The sequence below is a fragment of the Triticum aestivum genome, chromosome 7A, assembly GCF_018294505.1.
Source record: "Triticum aestivum cultivar Chinese Spring chromosome 7A, IWGSC CS RefSeq v2.1, whole genome shotgun sequence".
Taxonomy (NCBI): domain Eukaryota; kingdom Viridiplantae; phylum Streptophyta; class Magnoliopsida; order Poales; family Poaceae; genus Triticum; species Triticum aestivum.
Window position 1 is genome coordinate 403,433,150 of NC_057812.1, and position 23,532 is coordinate 403,456,681.

The 23,532-nt window shown below is 46.7% G+C and overlaps 1 protein-coding gene across 2 annotated transcripts in view; it reads right to left on the reverse strand.

The window, feature by feature from the left end:
- Nucleotides 1-12,727: 12,727 nt before the first annotated feature.
- Nucleotides 12,728-23,532, reverse strand: part of LOC123147173 (diacylglycerol kinase 4) — a 32,572-nt gene continuing 21,767 nt past the window's right edge. The window contains exons 8-12 of one of the 2 annotated variants that reach the window (XR_006473085.1): nt 21,579-21,649; nt 16,148-16,225; nt 15,791-15,878; nt 15,543-15,655; nt 12,728-13,262 (exon numbers count right to left, since the gene is read on the reverse strand). Coding sequence is in view for 1 of the 2 variants with exons in the window: in XM_044566405.1 (XP_044422340.1) it covers nt 13,098-13,262; nt 15,543-15,659; nt 15,791-15,878; nt 16,148-16,225; nt 21,579-21,649 (519 nt within the window). In the remaining variant the exon portion in view is untranslated. Of the gene's footprint in view, nt 13,263-15,542; nt 15,660-15,790; nt 15,879-16,147; nt 16,226-21,578; nt 21,650-23,532 lie in introns of both variants that reach the window. The other variant, XM_044566405.1, reaches the window with a different exon arrangement.

The window sequence follows — 23,532 nt, forward strand, 5'->3', positions numbered from 1 at the left end:
AAGTTCCCCTCACACCTAATGATTTCAGGCCTATCTCTTTGTTAAATGGGGTGCTTAAGATCATCACAAAATTGCTGGCCAACAGACTTCAAAAAATAATTCTGAAATTGGTTCACATCAACCAATATGGTTTCCTCAAGGACAGAGTGATTCCAGACTGCCTAGGATGGGCATATGAATATATACACCAATGCCATAAATCAAAAGAGGAAATGCTGGTAATTAAGCTGGATTTTAAAAAGGCTTTTGATACAATTGAACATCAAGAAATCATTGAGATTTTCAGAGCAAAAGGGTTTGGGGATAAATGGATATCATGGATGCACATGCTATTTTCTACTGCCTCCTCTGCTGTCATGCTAAATGGAGTGCCTGGGAAGAAATTTTACATTAAGAGAGGAGTGAGACAGGGAGATCCTTACTCTCCCCTAATCTATGTTCTTGCTACTGACTTGCTATAGACTATTTTGAACAGGGCCATGAGACTAAATCTTATTACATCTCCACTACGGATCACCTCCTGCCCAGATTTCCCAATTTTTCAGTATGCTGATGATACTTTGGTCATCATGCAAGCAAATGCCAGACACTTGATTTGTCTCAAAGCTCTTTTAAATACATTTGCCTCAGCAACTGGTCTTAAGGTCAATTATGCAAAATGTATAATGGTACCTCTGAACATTGATGAAGACAGAGTGGACATTTTCACTAACACGCTGCATTGTACTAGGGGACAATTCCCTTTTACTTACTTGGGGCTACCTTTGGGTATTCATAAACCAACTGTGGAGCAGTGTCTTCCACTTGTTAACAGAATTGCAATAAGACTTACAGGCCTTTCTATCTTCATGACTCAAGCAGGGAAAGTTCTTTTAGTCAAATCAGTGATTTCTTCCTTATTTGTCTTCTTCATGAGCTGTTTGGACATCCCTGTAACAATTAAAAAGCAGATCATAAAATATTTGAGACACTGTCTATGGAGGAGCTTTGACATGGAGGATAGAAGACCAGCTTTGCTGGCTTGGCACACAGTTTGCAGACCAAAAAATCAGGGAGGACTGGGCATACTGGATATATACACTCACAATAAAACCCTTCTAATGAAGAATCTGCACAAATTCTTCAACAGACATGATATACCTTGGGTACAATTAATTTGGGAAACTTATTATTCTGAAGGGCAACTTCCAGGAAATAATATGATTGGCTCTTTCTGGTGGAAATCAAACCTGGCTCTTATGGATCAATACAAAGCAATGGCAAGATGTAATGTGGGATATGGTAGAACTGCTTTTTTCTGGCATGACTTGTGGCACACATCCATTTTCAAACATACATACCACCACTTGCACTCCTTTGTCAGAAATCCACATGTTAATGTCCAAACAGTAATCAACACTGAGTACTTGCAGGACTTGTTTCATTTACCACTCACAACTGAAGCTTATGAGGAATTCTTACAAGTGGAAGACATATGCATCCAAACAAGGCAATCTAAACATATAGATTCTCTGGACACCTAGAGTTACATTTGGGGGAATGAATTCTATTCATCAATCAAGGCATACAAAGTACTGATTGGACACAAGCAAGTCCCACCACACTTCAACTAGGTTTGGAATTGCTCCTGTCAGCCAAAGCATAAGGTGTTCTTCTGGAAATTACTTCATGATAGAGTAAATACAAGGAACCTACTCAGGAGAAAAAACTTTGTGCTGGAAGTTTACAATTGTGCTGTTAGAGACTGTCAACAGGAAGAAACTCTACATCATCTTTTTTGGGGCTGCCCTTTTGCACAACAATGCTGGGATTACATATGTCCTACTAGAACTCCAAATTTATCAGTCCTCGAAGCTTTTCAAGACCTTAAGAATAAGCTGCATTTTCCATTCTTTATGGAGATCATCATTCTTGGATCATGGGCCATTTGGATAACCAGAAATAACAAGATATTTGAAAATATTACTCCAACTTTCCAGGGATGGAAATTCATATATTTAGAGGAGCTCAAACTACTGAAATATAGAATGAAGCTAAAGCATGAGAGAATGTTTTCTGCCTGGTTGGATTCTTTGTTGTAATCTCCTTTTTTTCTTTTTTCTTGTTGTAGGTTTTTTGCTAGTTTCTCTTAATGTTTTCTCTCTTTTATTTCTTCTTCTCTTTTTTCTAGGGCTTACCTCAAGCCCTTCAGACTACTATGTTTAGTTCATTTATTAATAAAAGTTGCAGTGGGGTGTTTACCCTACTGTTTATAGTCAAAAAAATCATTTGAAGTTTGGATTGACTGTTTCTCTTCACATAGAAAACCGTTATTTGTATAATGCTCTTTGTTTCACTTATATTTCTTAGATCATGGGCAGGTCTTTTGTAGAAAGAATTAACCTCTCTTGCTTCACTTATATCTATTTAGAGAGGCAGCAGGAATCGGTCATTCACATGGTTAGTCATAAAATCCTACATAAAACTTGTGGATCACTGAATATGACATGTTTGATTCCTTGCAATAGTTTTGTGATATAGAGATGGAATATGTGGGAGGTACTTGTAAACGGTTGTGGTTAGTAGGAATATTGGTTTTAAGGTTTGTGATTCCCGAAGCATGCATGTATAGTCTCTAGTTATGCTATGAAATTGGAGCATGATTTATTATTGATTGTCTTCCTTATGAGTGGCAATCGGGGACGAGCGATGGTCTTGTCCTACCAATCTATCCCGATAGGATCATGTCTAGTAGTACTTTGCTTCGAAGGCTAATAAACATTTGCAATAACTATGTGAGTTCTTTATGACTAATGTGAGTCCATGGATTATACGCACTCTTACCTTTCCGCAATTTGCTAGCCTCTTCGGTACCGTGCATTGCCCTTTCTCACCTCGAGACGTGCTGCAAACTTCGCCAGTGCATCCAAACCCCGTGACATGATACGCTCTATCACACATAAGCCTTATTATATCTTCCTCAAAACAGCCACCATACCTACCTATTATGGCATTTCCATAGCCATTCCGAGATATATTGCCATGCAACTTCCACCGTTCCATTTTTATGACTTGAGCATTCATTGTCATATAACTTTGCATGATCGTAAGAAAGCTAGCATGATATTTCCATGGCTTGTCTATTTTTTGATATCCTTGCTATGTAGAGTCACACTTTGTTCTAGGTATCGAGTTGTAATATTGAGTTGTAAGTAAATAGATGTGTGATGATCATCATTATTCATTATTAGAGCATCTCCCAGTGAGGAAAGGATGATAGAGAGTATGATTCCCCGACAAGTCGGGATGAGACTCCGGACAAAAAGAAAAAAGAGAGAAAAGCGAGGCCAAAAGAGCCCAAGAAAAAAATAAAAAGAAAGAAAAAATGAGAGAAAAAGAGAGAAGGGGCATGCAAATACCACACTAGTGCTTCAGAGTAGAACCATGTTTTTCATGTGGAAAGTCTCCTATGAAGTCACTTTCATATACTAGTGGGAATTTTTCATTATAGAACTTGGCTTGTGTATTTCGATGATGGGCTTCCTCAAATGCCTGAGGTCTTCATGAGCAAGCAAGTTGGATGCATGCCCACTTAGTTTTCTTGTTGAGATTTCATAAACTTATAGCTCTTAGTGCATCCGTTGCATGGCAATCCCTACTCCTTGCATTGATATCAATTGATCGGCATCTCCATAGCCTATTGATTAGCCACGTCGATGTGAGACTTTCTTACTTTTTTTTCTTCTCTATATTTACCCCTATCATCATACTCTATTCCACCCATAGTGCTATATACATGGCTTGCGCTCATGTATTGTGTGGGGGTTGAAAAAGCTAAAGCGGGTTAAAAAGTATGAACCAATTGCTCGGCTTGTCACCGGGGTAGTGCACGATAAATACTTGTGTGAAGAAGTTGGAGCATGACAAGACTATATGATTTTGTAGGGATAGCGTTCTTTAGCAATGATATTTTTTAAGACATGACGGTTTGTTGGGATGGCTGAGTATTGATGTCCTTATGTCAAATTATAGACTATTGCTTTGAATCACTCGTGTCTTAATATTCATGCCATGATTAGATATGTGATCAAGATTATGCTAGGTACCATTCCGCATCAAAAAATATCTTTTTATCATTCACCTGCTCGAGGACGAGCAGTAATTAAGCTTGGGGATGCTGATACGTCTCCGTCGTATCTATAATTTTTTATTGTTTTATGCCAATATTATACACACTTTCACATGCTTTTGTCAACAATTTATATGATTTATTGGACTAACATATTGATCCAGTGCCGAGTGCCAGTTCTTGTTTGTTGCATTTTTTTGTTTCACAGAATATCCATATCAAACAAAGTCCAAACGCGATAAAAAATGATGGAGAATTATTTTGGAATATATGTGACTTTTGGGAGGTGGAATCAGCGCAAACGGAGGCCCACGGCCACCACAAGACACATGGGCGCACCAGCACCCCCCGGTGCATGGTGGTGGGTAGTGGCAACCCCGTGTTATTTGGAGTCTCTAGGTTACGCGGGTCGTCAACAAGGCAAGTAACACTTTGATCATACCCCTTTATCACCCAGTTTTTATGCATTAGTTCCAATCCTCAAACATTGCATGGTTAGGATGTCATTAACATGTGGGTTGGGAAGTAGTTGATGAGATAGAACCTATTACCCTATTATATTCAAACCCTTGGGAGTTACTTCTAGGCGTTGCTTATATTGCTATGCTATGCTCGTAGACGTGGTTTGGGTGAGTGAAATCCATGACAGATGTGAGATTGTTAATTAATGGTTCAACTTAAGGTGGCAACTTAAATACACATCTGGATGGATTGAGGCACCTGGAGTACCCAGTGTTGCTTGTATTTTTGGAAATCCCGGAGTACCCGTGTGATCTTCCTATGGACCGCCACCCAGGCTCAAAGGGAACTGAGATTATTCATGCTAGAAACTTTCGTGTGCAGCCACAAGCTATTATGGGCTCTAGCATAGTTGAGTAAGTTACGTGAAGCTCTTGAAGAGGTGGATCAACAGGTAGTGGGATTGTAGGTTTGGTATGGTCTGCCCGGAGTAGAGAGTTAATGTTTTGGAAAGACTCTGTCTCGGTCATTCGTTTCTCAAACACCATGTAGTGCGAGAAATGCAACGAAGGAGATCGAGTCTTGTGGGGAAAAGTGCGCAAACCTCTGCAGAGTGTAAAAACTAATCATGGTTAGCCGTGTCCCCGGTTATGGACAAATCTTGAGTATCTAGTACTTGGAGTATCTTATGTATCTCATCACTCTAAATTAATAATGTTGGGTTGATAATTACATTAATTGGGATTGAGTTGGAGGAACCTTCTCAATGATGTTTCAACTACCATGATAGTTAAAATAAATTCTATTCCTTTGTTGTAGGGAAAAATTGGCTTTTCGCAAAAACTATAACCATAGAGCTTTCCACCAGCCAAATATGCATGTAGTGATAGCATTATTCTGTTCTTGCTCTACTGTGTTATTTTGCCAGCATATTCCATGTGCTGACCCGTTTCGGGCTGCAACGTATTATGTTGTAGACTTTTCAGACGAGGAGTAAGGTTCGTTAGGTCGTTGCCGTGCAGCTTAGCTATGCCGTTGGAGTTGATGGACTCACTTTATCTTCCAAGCCTTCCACTGTTATCGTATTAGATGGACTTAAGCCATATTTATTGTAATAAGTTCTCTTTGGAGACATTCGATGTAATAAGTGTGTGATTGCTACTCTGTTATAAATCCTCGAGTACTGTGTGTGTCAGCATTACCGATCCAGGGATGACACTGAAGCACAGAGACTTGACCGTTTGAGGTCGGGTCGCTACAATAAAACATCCAAGATTGATAATATAACATCATGGAACAATAAAAAATTATAGATACATTGGAGACGTATCAGGAGCGCGTCAACTAGTGCCTAGAGATGTACCTGAGGTGCGCGGTGCACGACACGCCGCGACAATGGCGCAAGTGGCTTCCCGCGGTAGAGTTCTGGTACAACTCCGCCCACCACTCTTTGCTCAACTGCTCCCCGTTCAAGGCGTTATACGGCAAGGATACAAATCTGGGTGGCCTACCGCAGCTGAGCTCCTCCCTGCAAGACAACGCGACACCGCCAATGTAACACCCCGTATGTGACTTGCCATATTTGTACTCCAACTATTGCCATTTTCGGCTCTAAGTTATGATATTTCCTCGTGGTTGGGTTTTGTCTTCATTTTACATTTTTCCATGTCATACATCTCATATCATGTCATCATGTGCATCGCATTTTGCATACGTGTTCGTCTCATGCATCCGAGCATTTTCTCCGTTGTCCGTTTTGCGATCCGACACTCCTATGTCTTTCGGCGCCCCTTTTGCCTCTTTTCGTGTGCAGGTGTTAAATGTTCTTGGATTGGACCGAGATTTGCCAAGAGGCCTTGGTACACCACCGGTAGGCCGCCTGTCAAGTTTCGTGCCATTTGGAGTCCGTTTGATACTCCAACGATTAACCGGAGAACCGTAAAGGCCTCGTGTGTGTTGCAGCCCAACACTCCTCCAAAGTGGCCTAGAACCCATCCAAACCCCATCCATCCTCTCGGTCGTTCGATCACGATCGCGTGGCCGAAAACCGCACCTCATTTGGACACTCCTAGCTCCCTCTACCTATAAATATATGCACCCCTCCGAAATTTTCGGGTGAAACCCTAGTCTTCTCCCCCTCTCGCCCGACGGACATGTCCGCGCGCCGCTGGACGAAACCCGCCGCCGCACCGCACCAGTGAGACGACGCCACATGGCACCGCGCCTGCTCCGCCACCGCGCGGCCCGCGAGCCCGCAGCCGGCCCCCGCGGGCCCAGCCGCCGTCGCCCCGCGCGCCCGCGCTCCTCCGCGCCACCCGAGCGGTGCCGCCGCGTCCCCGCCCACCGGCGGGCCACCGCCACCGCGCCCGACCGCCGCCTCGCCGCCAACCCCGTCTCCAGCCGGATCCGGCGACTTCTCCGGCCGGATCCACTCCGGCGACCGCCGCCTTCTCCCAAAGCTCCGGCCACCGCAGAAGACCCCGGCCATCCTCGTTACATGCGCCAGATTTGGATCTGTGCAAACCCTAGGGTTGACTTCCTTTTTCCACTAAGTCTTTTATTTTTACATCCTGGAGCACATTTCATCATGCCATAACTCCGCATATGTTGCTCCGTTTTGAGCATGCAATATATCAAAATGTTCGTTAGGATGTCCTCTTCATTTTGTTCCATTGCACCATGTTTGTTTGAGTCCATCTTGATGCCCAAATGTTTGTTGCAAAAGTGCTATAAAATGTTAGTTCCTGATTCTTATTAGATCTTGAGCATTTGTCATTTTTGCCATGATTATTGTGTGTTGTATATGAACTTGAGCTCTACATGTGTTTTGGGCTATGCCATGCCATCTTTACAGGGGTCTATTCCATGTATTTTTGTGATCAATGTGGTGACTAGCACATGCATGCAAAGTAGCTCTCGTGATGTTGCTGATTTCAGGGACTTAGAATTTCACTAAGTCATTTCCCTGTTGTCATTTTTATGTCATGTATTCATGTTGCTACAGAGTGATGCATGCTTCTTTTGAATATATTCAGTAAGGATGATTTTGACATATGGTTATGCTCTATCCATCCATGCCCTTGTTTGAATTTATGAAGTGCCCTAGCATGACTCAATCTTGCTCTACTTTTGCTATAAAATTTTCCTGACAGATTGTTTACGTGTTAATCAATTTTGCCAAGGTTGTTGTAGTTGATCCATGCATGCTATGAACTTGTTCTTGCTTTGCTTGACTTCATGATCATGTCTTCTTGCTGGGAGTATGCTTAGCTTGTCATGAAATGCCTTGTGTTGAGTGCATCGAGCTCGCAAACATGCCTACGTAACTTTGTTTTTGCCATGTCCAGTTTTCTGCCAAGTCTGAATCTGTTAGCGAAACTTGCTATGTTTACATGGGTGCCATCATATCTTCTGATCCTTTTTGGCTTATGGTCAGTAAGGGACTTTTGTTATATGCTTTGAGTAGATTCATGCCATGCCTTGCTTTGCTATGTCCTGTTCCTGTAGCATGTTGTTATCTTGCTCTAAACTTTGCTTCCTGATATTAATTCCTGACATGTTAGTCTTTTCACTAAGTCTGTGAAGCTGATATCTTTTGCACTTTTGACATGATTGTTTGAACCTGCTATTGTGTGATTTAGCCATAGCTCAGTGTTCATCTTTTGTCAAGCATCTTAAGTAGATCACTGCCATGTGCTTTGTTGCTATGTTAGAGTGCAGTAGCTTAGTTTCTTGTGGCATTTTAGATGGCATCGTGTTGTTAATCGCAGAATAGTGCCATATTGTTTTGCTTGCCATTTGCAAACCGTGCATCCGATTCCGGTGATCTTTATATCGATTTCGACCGAAATCAACTCATCTTTCCAGTGGCGCACTTGGTTTTCCAAGTTGAGGCCCGGTTCAATCTTTTCCTTCCGGAGCATGCATTTGCATTGCATAGCACATCCCGCATATCATGCCATGTTTTGCATCATGTTGCTTGCGATTGCACCGTGGTTGATTGTGGTTTCTTTTGCTTGTGATCTTGCCTTGGGTAGAGCCGGAAGACGAGTACGTGATCAAGGAACCCGTTGAGTACGCTTACGAGGATCAAGCTTACGTCAACTCGGAGAACTTTGCAGGCAAGATGACCATACCCCCGAAATCACTTCTATCTTTGCTTGCTAGTTGCTCGCTCTATTGCTATGCCGCGATACCTACCACTTGCTATATCATGCCTCCCATATTTCCATGTCAAGCCTCTAACCCACCTTGTCCTAGCAAACCGTTGTTTGGCTATGTTACCGCTTTGCTCAGCCCCTCTTATAGCGTTGCTAGTTGCAGGTGAAGATGGAATTTGTTCATTGTTGGAACATGTTTATTGTTGGGATATCATTATTATATCTTGTTTACCTTAATGCATCTATATAATTGGTAAAGGGTGGAAGGCTCGGCCTTATGCCTGGTGTTTTGTTCCACTCTTGCCGCCCTAGTTTCCGTCATACCAGTATTATGTTCCTTGATTTTGCGTTCCTTACGCGGTTGGGTTATAATGGGAACCCCTTGACAGTTCGCCTTGAATAAAACTCCTCTAGCAAGGCCCAACCTTGGTTTTACATTTGCCTAACAACCTATAACCTTCCCTTGGGTTTTCGTGAGCCCAAGGGTCATCTTTATTTTAAACCCCCTCCCCCCCTGGGCGAGTGCTCCTCTGAGTGTTGGTTCGAAACGGGCAGCCTGCGGGGCCACCTCGGAGCAACTCGAGGGTTGGTTTGACTTGTAGCTTGACCTATCTGGTGTGCCCTGAGAACGAGATACGTGCGACTCCTATCGGGATTTGTCGGCACATCGGGCGGCTTTGCTGGTCTTGTTTTACCTTTGTCGAAATGTCTTGTAACCGGGATTCCGAGTTTGATCGGGTCGTCCTGGGAGAAGGAATATCCTTTGTTGACCGTGAGAGCTTGTGATGGGCTAAGTTGGGACACCCCTGCAGGGTTCTGAACTTTTGAAAGCCGTGACCGCGGTTATGGACAGATGGGAATTTGTTAATATCCGCTTGTAGAAAACCTGACACTTAACTTAGTTAAAAAGAATCAACAGCGTGTGTAGCCATGACAGTCTCTTTCCGGCGGAGTCCGGGAAGTGAACACAGTTTTGGTGTTATGCGTGAACGTTAGTAGTTCAGGATCACTTCTTGATCATGATAGCTTATCGACCGTGCCTTGCTTCTCTTCTCGCTCTCATTTGCGTAAGATAGCTACCATATATGCTAGTGCTTGCTGCAGCTCCACCTCACTACCTCTTCCTACCTATAGATTAAATAGTCTTGATCGCGAGGGTGTTAGATTGCTGAGTCCCCGTGACTCATAGATTACTTCCAAAACCAGATGCAGGTGCCGATGATGCCAGTCCAGGGGATGCAATCGAACTCAAGTGGGAGTTCGACGAGGATTCAGGACGTTACTATGTTTCCTTTCCAGACGATCAGTACTGGAGCCCAGTTGGGGCGACTAGGGATCTTATGCATTTGGGGTTGTCTTTATTTTGGTTCCGTAGTCGGACCTTAATTGTATTCTGGATGATGTAATGGTATATTTATGTATTGTGTGAAGTGGCGATTGTAAGCCAACTTTTTATCTCTATCTTATTCAGTACATGGGATGTGTAAAGATTACCCCTCTTGCGACATGCCTACTATGCGGTTATGCCTCTAAGTCGTGCTCCGACACGTGGGAGATATAGCCGCATCGTGGGTGTTACAGCCAGAGCTAGACTAGACCGCGCACACAAAGATGTTGCGCGCCCAGCTCACGCGCGCCCAAGCCCGCTTCAAGAAGCAAGCCGACCGTCACCGCGCCGAACGTGCCTTCGACATCGGCGAACAAGTTCTCCTCAAGCTACAGCCGTACGCGCAATCGTCCGTCGCCAATCGCCCGTGCCGCAAGCTCTCCTACAAGTTCTTCGGCCCTTTCGAAGTGACGGAGCGGATCGGATCACTGTCTTATCGCCTATAGGTGCCTCCAGATATCCGCATCCACCCGGTATTCCATGTCTCCCAGCTCAAGCCTTTCACCCAGGATTACACTCCAGTCTTCGCGGAGTTGCCTCGAGTGCCTGACCTCACTGGTGGAGAAACGGAACCCATGGCCATCCTGGAGCGGAGGATGTTGAAGAAAGGAGATGCACCTGTCGTGCAACTGCGTGTTCAATGGGCCAACATGCCGCCATTAGCCACCACTTCGGAAGACTACGACGTCCTTCGCCAGCGCTACCCATCAGCCTGCATCTGGGAAGGAGCTCCATCTCAAGGGGAGGGCAATGTCGCGCCTGCTGATGCTGATACAACACCAGCATCAGATTGAAAAAGTGCAGTTCAGTTATTCAGCTAACTAAATTGCAACGGAGTGTGATTCGGCCTTGGGCCAGTGTGTGCGTGTGTGGGTCGGAGGCCATGTAAGGGTAGCCCATGAGGGGTCAACTACTTATGTACAAGACACCGATCAAATCAGGGCAGCGAGTGATGAATGATTATTTCCTTTCCCTTCCTCCAAGTCTCTCCTCCTCACCTACTCTGGTTCTCTCTTCCTCACCCAATTCCCCGATCGAGATCCAGGGCGTTACATGTTTTTGGTATTAATTTCGGCAGTACATTGGTATGCTTTTCTGCAAAATAAAAAAATTGTGTTGGTTGCTTTTTTATGAATAGAAAAATACAAGGGCGAAATTTTGGAAGTACATTGATTTGCTTTTCTGTAAAATAAAAAAATTGCGTTGGTTGAGTTTTTCATGAATAGAAAAATACAAAGGCGTTTTCCGCAAAGATATCTTCGGTTGGGTACCATTACTCACTAACAAATGGGGTCATACACATGAATGCGTCTACATATACATTTTGTGACCATATGCGCACCTTGAGTCAAGTTAGGTGATTGAAAATCCTTATTTTCAAAGTCTAGCACCAAACTGAATATCGAGCGCAAGTTTTATGACTTCCGGTGATATTACCTAAAAAACACCCATGGCATTTTGAGTAAAACAAAATAAAACTCGGTCATAGTATGTACATTTCTATGTCATGGATGCGTCGATGAATTACTTCTATGACTGTATATTATGATAGAAAATCAAAAAATTGTCCTTGGCAGGCCGGCGGCGCACTTGGTTGACGTTCTTTTGGCCTTCAATGAAAAAAGTCATGATACAAGTGACAGCCAGATTTTTTCACCAATTCCTCACGTGACTACCGCCTCACTTGCAACAAAATCTGCTTTTTAATGGACTACCCACAGGAGTAGTCCGACAATCCACATGATGTTACGGACAACATATGAACAACGTGGGTAACTCTTATGGTATCAAATGATAACTTTCGACCCAAAAAAAATACTGAAACGTTTTCAACCAAGTTTTCATGTCGTGTAACTAATGACTCACATATATAGTTTAGTACTACCTCTATAACTAAATATTTAGTTACAAACGTAGTAACTTTTAATAACTCCACAAAAATAGTGAACAAAACGTACCAACATGAGATCTCTAGTCTAGTGCATGAGTATGCACGAGGATATGAGCTTCCTCGTAGCTGCTGAGATCGTGGAAAGTGGTGGCGGCAACATGATGACTTCGATTTGGTGGTGCTTCTCGAGTACCCGGTCTCGAGTTCCGGAATGAAAACCCTAGGTCTGGCCTGAATTGGTTATACCTGACGATGGCGATGTTTTTGATGAAGCATTGCTCGGATGTGCTCGGACTTGTTCTTCAAGGTGAAAACCTAGAGTCTGTCCTTTGTTGATCGGGTCCAGTGACAACGACGTTTAAGCGTTGTTTCCTTCCTGAAGAAAGGCGTTGCTGTTGAAGAAACTTTCTCGCTGCGCTTGTTCTGTCGAGAGATGGTTGGTGCGGATATGGTCGTTGATATAGTTTATCGACCGTTGTTTTGATTGTTTCAGAGTTTTTTTCTTTCTTTTCCCTCACTTAGGCATAGCTTGAGTCTTGTATGACTTTGTTCTTTGTTGGCGTTTTTTGTGTGTATGTTGATGTTGACTATGTGTGTATGTTGATGTTGACTATGTGCATCCTGGTTATGCAGAGGCCGGGTGTGTGCTCAATGTGTTTGTATCCCTGATGCTTCATTTTGAGTGAATAAAATCCACCCTTTGTCGAAAATGAGCTTCCTCGTAGTAATGTTGGTTATATATATCACATCGCCTAATAGTTTCCATAAAGTTTCCTACTTAGCAAAAAAATTAGTTTGTCTCAAGCCTCACTTTTACTACAACAAAATTGTCGGTATCACCCTCGAATTACTAAACAATTTGCAAGAGCAACTTCATCCAGTACGCATGATATTAAGTTCATAACTCAGATCAAAGCGGTGGCATGACTACATTCTGTCGTTGCTATACAAATTCTATGTATCCACAGCTTCATATATTGTTACGGCTTTGCACAAGGATGATCAGGATTGAGCTTGTAATTCATCGGGCTGGAAGCTGAAAACTGCTCTTTGCAGGTCCAGCTAGGCGAGCGCATAAAATCGTCGGCTCTCTTAGCGATCTGCACCGCTGATGATCATTGATGGGTAAGGCACCCTCTTGATATCAACGAATGTCGAATACTCGGTGCTCAGTGGTTGCTTCCATGGCTCCCCATCCATTTGCATATATGCATCCCTCCATTGGCCACCTTTGATCTCTAGCCGGATTGCTGCTGCCTGAAACAACTGGAACAGTTATAACATGACGTGGACACTACAATGTTGACATTGACACCTTATGTTTCTTGCTTCAGTTTTACAGAATATTTATTTAATCTTTTCTTCCCTTTCTTTTTATTTTCCTCATTTGCTTACCAGAGTAGCACACCAACGTGATCTCATATTTCCAGTTAATGGACTTGGAATTGATTTGTCCTTCAAAGTTAACCATTTTATATTATCTGTTTTGTGGTCAGTCCCATTGGTCGTCTCTTATAAGTATGCCATCTCACTTAGATACCCACCAATCCAATTGGTTGTATCTTAAATATACCAAGTATTTAATGCAATGGTCCACACTCTTATTAAGACAATGTAAGTCAAATTGGATGTTTTTTTCAAAAAGGAGGATAACCCCCGGCCTCTGCATCGAGCGATGCGCACAACCATTTTTATTATATTATTCAATAGAATCTGACAAAATCAAATACATGGATCAACCCAAAGCCTCCTTCCTGGCGATCTATGTCGCTACACCTACTAGGTCGATGAAGTGCCCTGACCACGCATCAACGCACACCATCTAATCCGGTGGCCTCACTAAGCCGCCCGCCGGCGAGCCGAGATCCCCGGCCGGTCTAGCAGATCCTCAACACGAACCGCATGTGCACGCTCCAGAATCCGCCACCGCCATCTTCCGATGTTCCAACTTCAGGAGAGATCCATGCATTGACCTTGCCAGGCCCAACTACCGTCGACGCCCCCAACTGCCGTTGACGCCCCCATGAGCCAGACAATGCCACCACCCTGTGCACGTCCATCGCTGAGACCCCGCTGCGCCATGCCGCCGAGACCCGCCATCGCCGACGCGGTAAATGCCACACCGCCACCACCTCCGACACCAGGAACCATCCGCGCTCGCCGCACACACCCTCCATCTAAATGCCCAAGACAACGCCTCCAAGGAGGTGACGACGCCATGGCGCCGCCGCCGCCCATTCACGAGGAACTAGGGTTTTCACCCGACATAGAGGGAGAAGGGAGCAGGGGAGTTGACCTTGCTATCGCCACCAAGGAGGCGAATGACACATGAGCGCCATCGACGACGTGGCCGCCGCCGTCGGCCAGAGGTTTCCCCTGGAGAAGCTCCCATCCCGGCACCCACCAAGCCCGCCACCAACACCTCCGAGCACAAATGCCGGAGATCTGGACCAGCTGATAGGGAGAGCCGCTCGCTAGGATGGTCTGCCCCAGATCTGACGAGAGGGGCACGGGGAACCACCTCACGCCAGGACGTCCACCGGGACCCCGCTACCCAAGCAGTCAAGGAAGTCCGGCCAACTGCGCTGACGAACGCCCACCACCGGCGGACGGACACCACCCACACCAGTCGAAGCCACCGCCTCATATCCAGGCCCTCGCCCGAGGCAGGGGAGCAGTCGAAGGCCTTGCCACCCCCTTCACCGGCGGCTGCATGATGAGCCGGCGGCCCCCTCCAGAGGCAACGAGGGAGAGAAAGAGGGAAGAGAGAGCCGCCGGACGGCAAGGTTTCAGTACCGCCCGAGTCACCCGTGTGGACCGACGCGGGGGCGATCCGTCAAATTGGATGATGAGTTCAAGTTTTAACGATTTCTTTGTTGGATTGCGTTAAAGATGGTATCTAGAATATAAGACGGTTTCCTACTCTTACCTCATTAATTCTATGCCACAGAGACAAAAATATGATATGGAGTACTGAGAGGCGACACCACATTGAAGCATAGGGAGAGGCATGAGGGTTCTATGTTGCAATGAATTACTTCCTCCATTCCAAACTAATTGAAGTTTAAGGTTTGTCCTAGATCAAACTCCTTTTAGTTTGATGACCAAGTCTATAGAAAAATATACCTTGCTCACTCCATTCCAAATTAATTGAAGTTCGAGGTTTATCTTTGTCAAACTTGTTGAAGTTTGACCAAGTCTAGAAATATATACATTGACCAAGTTTATAAGAAAATATTTCAACACACATATTTTTCTATAGAGTTGGTCAAACTTCTTTGACTTGGGAAAAACCTCTAATTTGGACTGGAGAGAGTATGAAAGGTCGGTGCACAAGTTTTATAGTTATGTTCCATGCATTAACCTGTCACCAATACACCTAAAGGTTATTTTTTCCTCAACTGTCCCACTAAGTAATATACATGCCATAAAACTGTATTCTTCTATGGCGATTAACAAAAGGTAGTAAACAGCTACCACAATAGATATTCTTCATTTCATATGACTACCCAACCTAATTATTGTGTACACAAATACCTGTGCTATGTGTTTGGCAGATATAAGTTCAACCATCACAAGGGATGCATGCCACCCTTGCTTCAACCCAAATATTTCAAGAAGGCCATCATCTGATTGGGCTTCGACAAATCCTTTCTAGACATAAACAAATATATAAAAAATAATTATATTATTCTCAATGAATAGATAGTGCTCCAGCTTCCTCGGGATGAAATGTTTGTAAACAGGGAAAACAATAAATAATCACATCAATGTATTCATAGCACCTTTTCCAAGTATTCAGGCTTCAAATTTCCCCATGGGTTCCTTCCACTCGCATAGTTGTGAAGGTTTAACGCAACAATAGCCCTTACACTGCATCACAGCATTTTTCTGTTTAGTAATTACATGATGTATATTTGTGCGGAGAGTGATATCTAGCTACCCTGACACTGCATTATTTAGTATGTGTCCATAGTAGTCTCAGATATCCCACATCAATTCATGACACAATCATGTTTAAAAAAAAAGGAGAAGAGGAACTTATGTTATCTTTTGATGTTCTTCCAATAACTAAATGCTACGTCAATTTCAAATGTGCAGATCAGAACTATTCCACTAATACCAAGAATTTGCCAACTTGCCTTGATGGTACAGGGATGTGCTCCCACTCAGAACTGTCCATCTTCTTTATTGATAAACGGATAATGTTTGTCAGTCCCCTGATATAACAAAGAACATACAGAATGAGAGGCCTCCCGCACAGTATTTCTCTAGTCTGAGCATTAATTATATGGACCCCTATTTACTTCTATATTCTAGCTTAGAAAATTTCGTAGTTAAGAATGAGTAACATAGACATATCAAACTCAATAATAACAGTACACAAAATCAGAGCAGTGGGAACTGATAAACCTATGGTTCTGGGCATCTAAACTCTAAACTCAACCGATCAGTTACTGCTGGTTTGGGCGCGACATCGAAGCCTCAACCTTTGAGCTTGTCCTATTTCAAGCCTCCACTTCAACAGAACTTGGCCCAGTCGTGCCGGTTTTGGTCTAACTGTTGGCTCAGCGGTTGTGATGTGGCTGAGATCACATCTGACATCCTCGCCAGGTCCCTAAGCATCGATGCAAAGTCCGCACTGTGGTCCAGAGGCTTGAGAACGGAGCCTGGATCGACAAAATCCTCGTTGGCTTTTTGAAATTGCATCCTTTGCCCAGACCTGTTTAAACCCGCTCCCAGTGAGAGTGGATTTAAACAGGTCTGGGCAAAAATTTCTGGAATAAAAGAATGTAGGGCTGTTGATCTACAGTAAATAGTAAAAAAAATGATATATGACAACTTGATTAAAGGGCCTATTGTTTACACCTGTTTTTCATGATAGTCTCAAAAGATGCAAGTTGGAAGATAGTTGTTGACCCCAAAAAATTTCAAGATCAAGTGTTGGCAAGGTTAAGGATGTTAAACTTCACGCACTAGCCAATGCAAACAAAAGTCCGAACTGATGGAAAGGGCTAGGCAATCCACATATACACTTCAGCACCCCCTCTCACCTGCACGACATGTGGATAGACTCAAAGCCAGGATTTGAACTCAAGACCTTGGGCTCTGAGAGCATCTCCAGCCGCGGCCCCAACAGGCCCTCCCCAGGCGTTTTTGCCACGCCGGCGCCCATAATTCGGCCCAGTCGCGCCCCCAATAGCCCGTTCTTCACCGGCTCGGGCCGAAACTGGTGCCGGCGGACCCAGGCCGAACCCGGCGCGCTGGGGCACGCCTGGGGGCGCCGGCACAAGCGAAAAGGGGCGTGGGGCCGCTCTGTCGGCGAGACGAGAGCCTCTTCCCGCCGTTTCTTCCCGCCCTCGCCCCCCACTTCCCTCCTTTCCTCCCGCCAATCTCCCTCCCGATTGCCTCCCAGCCGCCGCCATGCCGCCGAAGAAGTACGTGATCCCCCGCTCTGCGACCACCGCGACCGCCTCCATCGCCCAGCCGAAGCAGAGGAAGCCGAGGGCGCCGCAGTCCAAGCCACCGGGCATGACAAGCGCCGAGTGGAGGGCGGAAGTTCAGCGACGGGAGGCCGTCACCGCCGATAGGCGGAACAGGGCGATCGCCAAGAAGGCCCGTGACAACGCGGCGCGTGCCGCGGCGGCTGCGGCGGACCAAGCCAAGGCCGAGGCGACTCGCTTGGGGATGATGAATCCACCAGGCGGCCACACCCAGTATGTACCCTGGAGCCAGCAAAGCGTCGGCTCTCCGTCCGGCTTCTCGTCGTCACCGCAACCATGGGGATGCACGCCGTCGCCGGGCTACGCCGACGGGGATGCACACCCAGTATGTACCCTGGAGCCAGCAAAGCGTCGGCTCTCCGTCCGGCTTCTCGTCGTCACCGCAACCATGGGGATGCACGCCGTCGCCGGGCTACGCCGACGGGGATGCACACGGTGGGTTCAACCCCAACGTCACCTTCCCCCATGGACACCCAACCCAGCGCACACCCTCGCCCGCCTTCGCCGGCGTGCAGTACCCTCCATACAACTACTTGCCGCCGGCTTACGCGTGCTCCCCGACGCCCCCTCTCCGCCGTGGTGCACTGCCCTTCTCACAAGCTTCCACGTCGCACCTCGGCGACACCGACGAGACCGACGCCGACATGGACGACATCATCGCGGCAGGCTCGGCCGCGGCGGCCGCGTCCTCCGGGTTCACTACCTAGGACGACACAGTGGACCTCAGCGGCGGCATGGACGGCGAGCTCGAGTACGGCGAGGAGGAGCACGAGGAGGAGGAGGAGCCAGCGACTGTCCCGGCGAGGAGGCACAAGAAGAAGAAGGGGGCAACCAGGACCGGCGAGCCGCGCATTAAGTGGACGTCCAAGGAACAGGAATGCCTCGCCGAAGCATGGAAAGTCGTCTGCCTCGACCCGACCACCGGCACGAACCAGAGCATCGAGACGTACTGGGAGTGCATCAAGGCCGAGTTCGACGAGCGCAAGCTCGTCGACCCCTACTTTAAAGGCGTCTACATGCAGCAAGGGGCGAAGGCAATGGCGAACCATTGGGGGCTCATCCAGGCGGCGTGCAACAAATGGCATGGGATTGTCGAGGAGATCACGGCTCACCCGGAGAGCGGCGCCAACGTCGAGGATCAGGTACGGCACGCCGGTCTCCCGCTTCTATTCGCCGTTCGCGCCCGCCAACTGTTTGTTCCTCCGCGCAGCTGGTGCACATGTTCGCCTTGTATCGCCTAGGCAACCGCGACCAAGAGTTCAAGTACCTCCACGTTTACAAGCGCATTGACAAGTGCAAGAAGTGGACGGAAGTCTGGCGTACCCTCGACAAGGCCAAGGAGACCTACAAGCCGGACGCGCCGACCCCGGACGCGTCAGAGGGCCGACCGGATGGTAACAAAGGGGCCAAGAAGGCGGAACACGTCGACGCGGCTACCGCGCGTATGTAGGAGTCCATCGAGCATTGCCTCGCCGACGCACAGGCCCGGGCCGTCCTGCGTGAAGAGAAGACCAAGGCGCGGTGGTCGGCGTTGATGACGAGCAGCGCCGTCAAGCTCGACCTACTCCGGACCAACGTCACCGCAAAGAAGAGGAACACCGACCTGGCTTTCCTGTTGGGCGGGGTGGACATGCTCTAGAGCAACGACGAGGCGGTCAAGACGTGGTACTTGGCGGAGCATGGTCTCATCCTGAACCAGCTGCTGTCGACGGCGCCGCCAGCTCCAACGCCGACGCCGACGCGGCCAAGCCCGAGCGATGATGCCTCCACGACTCCCCGCGGCACAGAAGCCACGCCGATGCCGTCCAGCACAGAAGCCACGCCGACGCCGCCCAGCGCAGAAGAAGCTCCGACCCCGCCAAGCCCGCGCACGCCGACTCCGCCTACGCCGGAGACCGACCTCGTCGTCTGATGCGTTGCACGCGCCTCCTTTCTTTTTGAACGCCGAACTTTTTATTCGATCGCCGAACTGTGGCCGCATGATCGGCTGATTTGTGGCGTCTATTTTGTGAGCGGGAATACTACGTTTGAATTTGCCGTGGGTTGGGGGCGCCTGGGGGCGTGGCTGGGAGCTAGGTCGCCCCCAGGGGCCAATCTAGCGCCGGTTCGCCCCCAGGGCGCTCTTTTTCAGCGCCCTGGGGGGCTGAACGGCTGGAGATGCTCTGATACCATGTTAAGCTTCATTCGCTAGCCAACGCAACCAAAAGCCTAAACTGATGAAAAGGGCTAGGCAATCCACATATACACTTCAACAAAGGACATCCTTTATACTCCCTCTGTAAACAAATATAAGACGATTTAGGTCACTAGTGATCTAAAACGTCATATATTTGTTTAGAGGGAGTAGCTTTTAGTGATACAAGATCACATTGACTCCATAGGTACGTTGATACTATCGAAAGGGGACCATGTTTGTGTGCTGATACTTTTTCTTGCTAAGTGCTTAGAGATCAAACTCCAGAACCAGTCAAACACCTCAACTACTTCCCTACTATCTCTCACATTTTGACATTGTTCACAGCCACAAAGGCATATCCATTCGAAGCCTCCAACTCCTTCGAGAGAGATAGCCATCGTAACCAAGTGTCATCCGGAGCCTCCAACACATTGGTGTTGTCAACCTCTAACTGCTGGGAGGACCTCCGACCCCCCCCCCCTCCCCTGGTCAAATATTCCTAACGGTATCCAAAAGTGAGCGCACCAGTGCCGGTGCTGATTGGAGCCTTTTGGTGAATTTAGGTTGAACCCTCCGAGCTATTCAAAAGAAACCACTCTGTAGTTCACTCTGCGCGTCTGAGCTGATCATTCAGTGGGTTCAGCCTATATATACCACCACCAATCCTACAATTCCACTCCACCTCCATAGTCTGTGCTGAGTTCAAAGGGCAATCTTCAAACATTCATGCCATACCTTTGATATCTTCTCCCCTCACGTGATTTCAAGTCTACCATTCAAACACCCGACCTCTCCAAATCCAAAGATCTGTCCTATGAGAGTTCGAGTGTGGAGGAAATTATCTTTCAAAGCACAAGCAAAGGTATTCATCACCAAGCAACCTTATCTTGTTACTTTTGGAGGGTGTGTGCCACCTAGATCAGCTAGGTGTGCTTGGAAGCCTTCAAGGTGTGAAAGAGCCAAGAAGTCTGTGAGGCCTTGGAGATCACCTACCTCGTGAAGATCTACCGCGAGTGAGGCTTGACCTTTGTGGTCGACTAGCCATGGTGGTATAGGTGGGGCATGCGTTTTGTTGGCCTTTTGTGGGCGACACTACCAAGACCTTTGTGCTTCGCACCTCCACCAACAAGGAGTAGGATAGCGCCAACTATCTCAACCTCAGGAGAAATCAATGCTTGTGACCTCTCTCCCAAACTTTTTACCTTCGTTGCGAATTTTGCTTCCACGCTTGTTTTTGCGTAGACCCCTTGTTTCAATAGTATATTCACCCCCCTCCCCCTCTAGCCTCCAATGGATCCTGCACGTGCTCTGGCTTGGCTAAACTGAACGAATTGAAGTGGGTCATCCTTGCCTCAGTGACGATCTTCGACGTAAGACTACATCTCATATTGTTAAGCAACTCATAGCTTCTCAATACACACCATATGTGTCGACTTAGTAGACTTCTTATGGTTCAAACTATGCATCTGCATCCTTATCCATTGTGATTGCACCTATTGCTACACCCTTTCATGTCACGTCCTCAAATGTGCATGTTTCTATTGATTGTCAGCTTGTCGAGGGTGACGTGGCGGGGCTTCAACACCTGGCCTCGCTGCCACGTTGGCAAAACCATTGTCTAAAACCACTTACCAGAGTGTCAGGGAGTGTTCCGTCAGGTTTTGGAAAGCTGAGGGGATTATGTAGCCGGTTCTGGAGTTGAGGGGGTGATGTAGCCGGAACGTGAAAGTCTAGGGGTTATATACACTTCTTTCTATTCAGGACTGACATCACATGATCAAACATGATTCTATAACGGGCGCTTCGGTAAGCAAGTTCAGCCTTCCAAAGGAAAGCAATCACTATCCTATTGTAAAAGTACTCATGTTAATCTTTAAAAAGGAAATATCATACCGTAGTTCAGGGTCACTAATACACTGTGTAAAGAACCACCCTTGCTTGCAGGTGTATCCTGCGTAAATTAACTGTCATAAAATCAGCCAATCAGTAATTTAATTATCAGATGTCACTCCAAAAGCTTATTATAGAAACTATAGGTAAGATTATTTGTTGAAAGCCACAAATGCTATAATTAAAATTTACAAAGTTGAAACTACACAAAAGGAGAATTATACGCTAGTAGAAAGTATCCATCAACCTATTCAACCAAAATAAAATTACGGTGTACCCTTTGTATTTCCCCGTTGTATAAGAGACTTTGTGCACATGCACGCGCATATATACTAGTCTATGATCATTTTGAAATACGAGTTGTTATTTCCTAACATGGTATTAGAGCTCAAGATTTACCTCTTATTCCTAGACGTCGCAACTCGTCATTGATATTTTTTTCTCTCGATCTCCCCGATGTCGCCTCACCATCTCCTCATCCCAGGACATCACTGCCTGCCAAAAGGATCCAGCCCCGTCTCCGCCGTCCACCTCTGTCAGCCGCCGCTGCAGCTCTCCTCAGTCTGCACGCCCGCACACCCTCCAGCCTCCAGCCACTGCTTCCTAGCCGCTTGGATCAGGCCGCCCAAGTTACCGCTGCAGTTTTGACATGTTTTTCTAACTAGAGGTCAGGGCACAAGTCACCGAGATCAATCGATCCGATCTGTAGCCGGCCAAAGCATGGTTCACAGACGTACTTCTAGGCGGCTACACCCGCACGTACTGCTCTCATGAAACCAAGAATACACATGTTGCCAAAATATCATGACCTTTTGGTTCATGCCTACAACCCGCGCTTTGTGGCCAACAACGCATCCTGAAATGTAGTTTTATTAACGTTTCCTCATCGACTGCAAGAGTTTATGGTGTCACCGAGTACCCCACTATCGTGCTTGCTTCATGTTAAGAAGGTCAAAAATATTCTCACTGACATTAGGCCGAACACTTGCCGAGCGTGGTTTCTGCCATGGATGGCACGGCAGAGGCAGACGATACCTAAGTTACAGACAGATCCGACGGTGCAACGGAAACAAAGTAGAGGGCGCCTCGATGGAGCAGCAGTGGTCTGGCAAGAACTCAGCGGCTGCCAGAGGGGTGTAAAGGCGGCGGCGATCTTGGTGGGTACAGATATAAAGCAAGAGGGCAAGGACGGAGTGGGGAAAAAGGGCTCTGAGGGGGGGGTTGGGTGGGCCGGGTGTGTCGGAGTCTGGTGTGGAGGGCGTCCGGACTCCCCCAAATCTCCCCCAACTTTGGTTGCGGTTTGGCGGAATTCGGACGTGTAGACCGATCCGCGGACATTGGATGGCACAAATTGTCTAGACCGTGTTGTCCGAATGTTTCACGGCATTTTGATGCACGGAGTTGGAGAGGCCCTTGCGCTGTGGCTCTCCTGCTGCTACTTTTGTTTTCCAGCTAAGTGCATTTTCGGGCAGCCACAGGCTAATTCAATCTGTTGTAAAAAAAATGTGCAATGTCCATGTCCTCGGGTACGCCTCATCCTTGCTGTCCACTACCTTTTTGCCGGTGTTTCTACACTAATGCCGTCACATGCATGCATCTTTCTTCGGTACTTGGTGCTCATCCACATGTGACGTTGCCTGCTCTATAGCAACACCTCTAGCGATCTCCACGGACAATGATGGTTGCTCTACATCCGCAGATCGTGGTGGCCGCTCTACAACAACTCCTCTCGCGACTTTCATCGGTAGTCCATCGACTACGTTTGTGTCTGTGACCTTGTCTTCTCCATCGACTTCTAGAGACAGGATCAACCTTCCTTTGCTCTACATGGTGGAATTTTTCTCTTAAGCACCTTTTGGGTCTTTCTCCTGAGTACTCATCGCTTCATTTGTTTGGTTGCATTTGTTACATTCTCCTCCCCCCCCTCCCATTACATTCTTCTCCCCCCCCCCCCCAT